The 9,324-nt window shown below is 38.6% G+C and overlaps 1 protein-coding gene across 1 annotated transcript in view; it reads right to left on the bottom strand.

Annotated features, from left to right (window-relative positions):
- Nucleotides 1–6,478: 6,478 nt before the first annotated feature.
- Nucleotides 6,479–9,324, bottom strand: part of LOC107737663 (low-density lipoprotein receptor-related protein 1-like) — a 130,317-nt gene continuing 127,471 nt past the window's right edge. The window contains exon 87 of the mRNA XM_016549255.1: nt 6,479–8,117. Coding sequence (XP_016404741.1) covers nt 7,980–8,117 — 138 coding nt within the window. The 3' untranslated portion in view covers nt 6,479–7,979. The remainder of the gene's footprint in view (nt 8,118–9,324) is intronic.

The following is a 9,324-nucleotide window of genomic DNA, read 5'->3' as shown; positions in this document are numbered from 1 at the left end:
AAGGAGGGACTTTGTAGAAAACAAAGCGTTTGAGAGAGGCGGGGAATAGAGGACCTACAATAATGTACAGTATTTGAAAAATAATGTGTTTTTTGAACATTAAAGCATGTCAACATATTCTGTTACACCAAATACACAAAATAATGATCTTTAAAAAAAGCATCATATGACCCCTTTAAGTGGCGTCTTTCCGTTAGAAGAGATAAGATAGCCCCGACAAAGACTGCAGTGTGACAGGAGGCAAACGTCGGCGTTGCAGCGATCTCAACAGGTGTTAAAGGCCCTTTCACACGGTACGCGGCAGTCGCGAGTGTCTAGTTCATTCTCAATGGGAGACATGCGGAAAGCGGCAAAACGCGGGCGGTTTCGCTGGCGGCGCGGAGGCGGAGCGCAAGCGGTGCTTGTGCACCCAAAACTCTGCCGCTTCCACGGGCACGGCGCTTCGTGGCAGGCGCCGCCAAAGATAAAAATATTTTATCTTTTTGTGAGCGGCAGCGGCAGCCGCGTCGGTTTCAACCAATCAGTGACCATTTAACTGAACTCATTGGAAAAATAGAGACACTACGTCCATGTTTTTATACAGTCTATGGTTGCGTTGCATCGCGCCATGTAAACATAAAACCATGTCTGCATTTGTGATTGGAGAAAATGACAAAAAACTAGCACTGCTCTACACTGCTCAAAACTCCTGTTTGAATAGTCAATGGCAAAGCCTTTAAATATGAAAACGTACTTACAGGCTGTTAGTCAGCATTTGTCAGTACACAGGCATTGTAGGCTACTCTCCCAAGAAACAGTCCTTGTCCTCCGTAAAATGCGCTGCACACATCTGAATATTTGGTTTGAACTGTTCTGGAACAGTGTTGTAAATACAACTTAACCTTTGCTCACACGAAATTACTAAATGTAAATGTTTTTAATGGGATAACTTATAAGTGCCCTACTGTAACTGTGATGTTAACTTGTTTAAAATAAACTAGCACAATAAAAACACATCTGGTCATACAGTATACAGTAAATTCAATACAGCAGCCACCGAAGACTTAAAAACTATATTTTTAACTATATTTTGGCAAATGTGCCCAAATCCGATTTTTTTGCTCACACGTGGCTCGGATCTGTTTTTGTCATGACAGTGTGAACAGCACAAACCGCATGGAATCTGATCTTTTCTATTCCAAGTTGTGCCACTTCCATATGTGGTACTAAATCCGATACATGTCAGATGTTTTGCGATGCGACCGCAGTTGTGAACAGTCATGTCGGATTTCATGCGACATTTACGTCACTCTAGATCGACATTCGTCATAATTCCACACTGACGGGAGACACTTCAAAGATTTTTTACATGCCCAAAGTTATCAAGACAGTTGCGAAAGGTAATCAGTGTTAGTGTAATGTGTCAGAACTCATAAGAATTACAGTGACAACTCTATATACAAACAAAACATGAGGGCTCGTATCATAAAAGCTTCAAAACTCTGCTGTCTTTTGTCACATCCTTGTCTTTATTTTTCATATTGCCTGCACATAATTTCGCCGGATTCAGCAGCAGATCACACTATAAATAAACGCATAATCGCTTACTTTATGTCCTCTGTGTTTACTTCCGTATGACCGCGCGCTGCGCAAGTGTTGCCAAATCTTGTTTGTAGGCTATCATTCTTTTGCGCATGCGGGTCAGTTCAGAACCATGATCTGTTCACACTGTAAAACTGGTATTGGCCACATTTAAAACAACAATGTGAACAGCTACACAAAAAAAAATCGGAATTGAGCACTAAGGCTCGCAGTGTGAACGTAGCCGACGTCAAGGCCCTGTTTACACTGTCAGTTAAACGTGACCCAATTCCGATTTTTTTGCTCATGTGACACAGATCGGATCTGTTCTATGACAGTGTAAACAGGAATAAAACGCATGCATTCGGATATTTCGAGATCGGTTTCAGGCCTCATTCATATGTGGAAATAAATCGGATATAAATCAGATATGTGCCAATGCGACTGTCATGTAAACGGGCAGATCGGATTTTCTGAGGCATTGCGTTCTGTACGTCATTAAAACTGCAACAATGTGGTACTTCTCCGCGGTTTAATGACATCATATGCAGTGTTGGGCAGTAACTAGTTACTAGTAATGTAGTTACTGTGATAATATTACTTTTTGCAGTAACTAGTCGTGTAACTAATTACTAATAAGATTTCAGTTATAATATTACAGTTACCATCCATAAAACAGCTTAGTTACTTAGTTACTTTTGATGCCTCAACTCCGCTGATTTAAAATCCAACAATCAAATAATTCCTAGATTTATTTCCATAATTTTCAGGACTGGCACATGCATGTGATGTCCCCAGTGCAGCAGGCAAGCTTGGAATATGGAAAAGCTTACATTCAGCAGGTAGAAATATTGCATTATATTGATTTTTTTCAGGAAAAAAGATGATTTGAACACTGTTGTGTAAGTTGTGGCTTTACTTTACTCTGGCATTACATCCCACCCACATCCCTCTGATCAGCATGTGGTACATTATATTACTATAATTACAAATCTTTTTGGAAAAAAAGAGTTTCTTACAAACTTATGTGATTTGATAAAATACATAATGAAATATAATCGCAGGCTATATGGGTAAGGGAGAAATTACAATTAGCTTCAAGCTACACATGACAATTAATGAGATTAAAACAACACTTCTACTTGAATGTCACTATCAAACACTATTGAGTGTTTGTAATAACTTCTGACTGCGAACCAATGTGGATTTTGGTCAAATGATGAGGCAGAAATAGGTTATATGTTGTTAGTAAGAATTGTATGTGGAAGATACACAGTTACAACTTCTGTGAGGCCCGAAGAAAAAGTAATGTAACTAGTAGTGTAACTACTGTTGCCAGAAAGTAATAAGTAAAGTAACAATATTACTTTTGAAAGGAGTAACTAGTAATGAGTAATATATTACATTTTTTGAGTAACTAGCCCAACACTGTTCTGTGACCCGTGCTGGCAATATGAGTGTAAATTCGCACGGGCTATTTTGAGTTACAGGCAAAAAACAAAACAAAAAAAACGTGCTATAATGCTCCAAGTAGTAATTAAACTTCTAAAATAATCTTTATTTGTACATTTTCTGAGAGGATTACCTTTTCTCCGCTTGCTTCTCGCGTGAAGTGCGTGCACATAACGGTGCTTCTGACCGCGCGCGATCCCATACAGATTTACAGTATTTCAGTATTCACGCAAACATAATCTGTTCTGTCTTAAGTGAACGCTTGGGGAACTGTTGGGGGAAAACATCTGTTGTGTACCATTATTAGATCCGTGCATTACAGTATAGGACGTCTGTATAATTAATGTTAATCTAACAATAAAAGAAAAGAGGGAATCACTCGCTGCACTTCATTGAACTGCTTTGGTAGTTTTAATAATCAATTTATTTGTAATGAACACACTTAAGTTATTTCTACATTTGACTATTTGTTTTTCGTACATGAATGCTTAGTTTAGATATAAAATTATAAAGGTAATGCATATTTGTTTCTTTCTAGGCTATTTGTTCTACTGTTTTTTGTTTTTTTTTGCATCTGTTCTTATTTATAATAGCAAAGATAAAATAAAAAATAGCTGTACTGTGATTATTAATATAGTAAAAGCCAGGTGCAGTAGGAGATCTTAGAAAATGGGAAAAAGGGAAATGCTTTGGGAAGTCGTGGCCTAATGGTTAGAGAGTCGGATTCATAACCCAAAAGGTTGCGGGTTCGAATCTCGTACCGGCAGGGATTGTAGGTGGGGGGAGTGAATGTACAGCGCTCTCTCCCACCTTCAATACCACGACTGAGGTGCCCTTGAGCAAGGCACCGAACCCCCAACTGCTCCCCGGGCGCCGCAGCATAAATGGCTGCCCACTGCTCCAGGTGTGTGTTCACGGTGTGTGTGTGTTCACTGCTGTGTGTGTGCACTTTGGATGGGATAAATGCAGAGCACTAATTCCGAGTATGGGTAACCATACTTGGCCACATGTCACGTCACTAACTTTAGCCTGATAGCACTGAACGTCCCACCCTCCCTGCAATCGCCGTCCAAAGCCACGCATTTACGCTCACAGACCAGAATACCAGAGACAACATTACTACAATAGGCTACATCAGCGGTTTCCAATTCCAGCCCATGTTCCGAAGTGAAGTAAACTTCAACGGATTTCCCCTGCTCAGGGAGTAGGGAGCAATGAACACTGTGTAGGGATCATATCAATCGGTACACAGTTCATGCACATAGCTCACTTCTAACGAGCTGGCGCGAGGACTGGATTAATGGCTGGGCTACATCATGTGTCTTTCAATGGTGAGAAAACATTAAAAGTACTACAATACCAGGAAGGAAGATGGGGTTGTTGATGTTTGTCTGCCATTCTCGCTCTGTCTGCACAGCGTGCGTGAACACGCTGATGATGTATCCTGTCAGGAAAGCCAATTAAAACGCTCGGACCAATTGATTGGACGAACATTTCTTGATCCTATGCCTTCCACAGGGTATATAAATACAAAAAATAAAAAAATAAAAAATAAATACATTTAGACCACTTAATTTAATGATTGCTATAGGGATGTGAAGAGACTTTCAACCAGCATAACAAAAAAATGTTTCTGAAAGACAATCACCTATTGCACCTTTAATAATAAGAAAAGACAGAGGACTTCACTCTATCGACTTCAAACGGGTGTAGTTTTTTGTCCGATTCCAACAAATCATAAATAATTTTGAAGGGCTTTTAATGGAGAATGTCTTTTTTTTTTTAATTGCTCAGTGTGACTCGTTTTGTCAGCACAGGTCACATTATTCTCAGGAGGAACCACGTGTGGAGGCAGCAAATGACAACAACGCATGAGCGATGTTTCAGATGGTATGGCAAGTGTAAACTCGTGAATCAGATATGGGTCACAATTAAAAGAACGTGTAAATGGACAGGCAAAAAAAATCAGATATAGGCAACAAATCAGAATTGGGCATCAAGACCTGCAGTGTAAAGGAGACCCAAGACATGGCGGCGGCGGTAACAATACTACAGCGAGAATCTTACGCCTTCTTTCTTTGCGTGAACATTTGGGCGGTGTTATGCAAATCTTCCCACACAGTGACGTAGACATGTGGGGGCGTGTTTAAACGAGGTCTTATCTATTCACGAACAGTTTGTAACACTCCAAAGAGAAAGGAAAACTTGAAATCGCATCATATGACCCCTTTAAACAGTGCGACGAAACATTGTAAAAACACTTAAAGTGCCTTAATATATTTAAAACGGTAATATTAAAAGATCAAATTCAGTAATCACCATATTAATTATGCATAGTTTACATAAGTAAGCAGATGAGGCCGGAATATGAATGCAATCCGCTTAATGGTTCAGTTTTCCTTATAGTGGTTTTCTATGGGAAACCATTTAATGTGAAACTTTGCACATTGTTTATATTCTGGGTTCATCTGCTTGCCTGTACAACATATACATAATCAGTAAGGTGTTTACTGAATTTCGCCTTTTAATATCTGCGTTTTACTACATTACTACTTAATGCAATCTGCATAAAAATAACTGTCGGTCAGTGGAGCAAAGCTTCGTTTTGCTCTCCAGGTGGGCGTTCCTATAAGGGTGTGACGTCACGTGAAAACTATCAATTAAACAGTAACAACATTTATATCTTCTTGGAGTTATTTCTAAGACTGAACTTTTTTATATTGTTGGACGTAAATCAAGCCATTTGGGAGGAAACGCAAAGCACAAGATGAATGTACCAAATTTTTTATGTTATTTGGTTGAAATAGACCAATGCAAGCAGCAGTTAACTGGATATTCTGTTGAAGTGGCAAATAAAAATATTTGAGACTCGACTTTGCCTTTATATGAATTTGATTAATACATTTTCCCCAGTGTACTGCAGTGAATACAGGTGAAGTGGGGCAACTTTTGGATTCATTTCTTACTTTTTACACTGTATATTGTAGATTATTGTTATGGTAATTTTTGTAAGGAGTTAAATCATCTGGGAATCATATTTTAGGGAATCTGTATTCACCCTGATCATATCTAGTACTAGGACAACAATAATTGTTTTAGATTCAGCATTTAAATAATGCATTTAGATTTAGCAACATTTAAATAATGCATTCTGTATTTGCTGCTAATATTATTACATCTGAGACATAAACCTTACAAAATCTAACAAATGAACATTTCTTGTCCATCATTCCTGGAGAATCTGACCTTTGACTTATGGACTCCGTTGGGAAAACTGCTTCTAAACTGACCACTTATACCCATTACCAAGCTACAGCAGAGCACCAATCCAGAAACCACTTCTATTTTTATTTACACATTTTTTATTTTTAATATGTGTTATTGTCTGTGATTCATGAAGATCTCCAGCTGGAAACAAAAGAAACGAACATCACACCATCTCTCCAAAAGAAGGGCTGAGCCACCATGCATTTCTACTATAAAAAGCAGTTTAATTATTTTGTATATATATATATAAAAAAAAAAAAATGAACCAACAAAACTACAGAAACTGTTGCAGGGTTGTGACACTAGTCATCTGTGACAGTAAAAGGCCACCGAGGGCCGTACTAAATTACATTTGATCGTAAACAGAGCAGACACTTTACATTAAGTCCAGATGCTCGGATGAATACTGTTAACATGTATCTGTTGAGCCGACGCTAGTCTTTATGCACTGTTGGATCCATGCATTAGCCTATGACGCACAGGTTACCTCCATTAGAAGCAGTGGACGCTCGGCCGCAAGCAGGGCTGGCCGAGTCTCTCTACTGGTCAGGCAGATGAGAATGATGGGAAGAGTAGCAGCAAGGCAGTGAGTTATTACTGGATCCACACGAACCTCACAGGAATGCACTTACACTGAGCATAAAGTCCATAAGACAAACTAGTGAACTAAAAGTGACATACAGCTTCCACTGAAGTGGTATGGAACGGTTCTGTCGAATCCACACCGACCGAGAGCAGACGACAATCATCTGCACGTTTCTCCTGGCTGTTTGCGGCGTACTGGAAGACATGGCATCAGACGAGGCCCACATCCTTTGGACGTACCGCTTGCGTACACACCAAGGCCACTGATACCCTGGAAACAGTTCTGGAATGACCTTACATTTACCATCCGTTTGGATTCACTCAATCGTTCATTCAATCCACATCTTTTCATCCGTTAAAAAAACAAAGCTAAAACAAAGACAGTTATACTGCTATTCGTACGGGTGTCTGCTTGTATTCCTGGGTATATTTGTCAAGACACTTTGTTAATTATATATGTAAATATATATAAAATCAATCTGTGCAAGGAGTATGACAATCATCGTAAGCGTTGTTCTCTGAGATAACAGTATAGAAATAAAAGCGATGCTGACTCGTCCACGTCTCGCAACACTCACGCACGCATATTTGTTCTCAGCCATCTGAAATCACACACGGGCCGAGTCAGCATCAGTATCATTCAGTCGGCCGTGCCCCCCTCCCTTACATTTCATTAGCAACACTTGGCAATTTTGCTTTTCCTAAAAGAAACATTGATCTCTATACAATTCATACAAAAATAAACTTAAAACAAAAAAAAAAAAACAGATTTCCCATATTGTTGTTGGCATCTTGTTGAGCACAGAGGTAGTGGCTAAATGGAGGGGAAGGGTGAGGAATTAGGTATGCAAACGTCTGAAAAAGAAAAAAAAAAAACAGGGAAAGGAAAGAAAAAATATATGTATAGAAAATGCTTTCTTTTCTTGACCAGAAGGATTTCTTGAAGAATAAAATATAATACTGCGATCACATACAAAAGTGTCCTTCATTTTTGTCTTTTTTGTGTGTTTTTTTTTTTTTTTGTACATTTTGTACAGTGTTCCTGCTCTTGTTGCTTTTCCTTTGACATGTAAAGGCATAACGGTCTGCGTGAGGGCAGGCATCCGGCCGTGACTCTACGCCAGCGGGTCTCCCATGTCGTCGTCTCCTGCAGACAGCAGCTCTTTCTTCTCGTCTGTGCTGGCCAGAGAGTTACGGCTGTTATGGGCGCCCAAGTAGAGTGTGGCGTATACGGGGTTGGTGAAGTTTGTGGGCTGCAAGAGAGACACAGATGCAGATAAGCTGATGATTACTTTTATGGCTCATAGAAGATTAATGGCCGATATTACATTTTCAAACTATTTTAATGACATATTAAAAATAATAAACTAAACACTAAGTGAATTTATGCAATACCAGCATTATAATATACAGTAGGGATGCACGATATTATTGGACCAATATCGGAATCTGCCGATAGTGGCTTTAAATGTAAATATCGGCATCAGCCCGATATGAAAAATTATGCCTATATGTCTTGCCGATAAGAGGAATACATTAACTCGCATGTGCTCAGGGTGTGCTAGCGATTAGATCACGTCAGCATTGTGGCTCATTCTTGAAGCAAAGTTTCGCCTGAATGGTGATTAGATTAACTACTTTGGATTGCTGCATTTAATCTGTGAAAGCACGTACAGAATGACGCGTTCGGTGTATGATAGAGTAAACAGTAATAGCAGGTGCAGTGGCAGCAGCAAAATACACAAATAATATTTAGACTGTGTTTCTGATTAAATAAAGCGGTAATTGATGCCATAAAATCATGAGTATGTTTTGATTTAAAGGTCAGAAACTTACACGAACAAAAAATAAAATAAAATCACAAACATGACACTTAAACTAAATAATTTTATATATACGTTCATTAATGTGTAATATGTTATATTTTTTTAAACAAATTATAAGCTTTTTGAAAGATTTTCAGAATTTGTACAACTCTTTTGCTTTAGACTATTTACAAATGTTAAATCATAAAATAAAATGTTAAGGTTACCACTGCATCTTTCTGAAAAAAAAAATGCAGTGATTAATATATAGTTTATTTATAGTTATTTTCAAATCTTCAATGTACTGTCATTATAAAAGAACTTTATTATTGTTTATTTAATTCTAACAATTAAGTTCTTGTTAAAAAACTAAAAATAATTATATATCGGTATCGACATCGGCTATCAGCCAAAATGAGTTGAAAATTAACGGCATTAGGCTTGCCGCGATAGACGGTGCTGACGGTGATACCGGTGTTAAGCCGCAGCACCGGTTACGTCACTTGCCCACCGCGTCACCGACCCCCACCGTCGTTTTGATTTTTTATAGAAATAAAAATAATTTAGTTCAGTAAAAGAGCAGACACTACAATTAAAAACTGAACGCGGATGCTCAATGCAGTTGAACGACAGTTGCATCACAGATCAGATTTCA

This window comes from Sinocyclocheilus rhinocerous, unplaced genomic scaffold, assembly GCF_001515625.1.
Source record: "Sinocyclocheilus rhinocerous isolate Xijiao unplaced genomic scaffold, SAMN03320098_v1.1 scaffold72, whole genome shotgun sequence".
NCBI lineage: Eukaryota > Metazoa > Chordata > Actinopteri > Cypriniformes > Cyprinidae > Sinocyclocheilus > Sinocyclocheilus rhinocerous.
The sequence above is the reverse complement of the archived record's forward strand: the minus strand, read 5'-3'. Positions and strand labels throughout refer to the sequence as shown.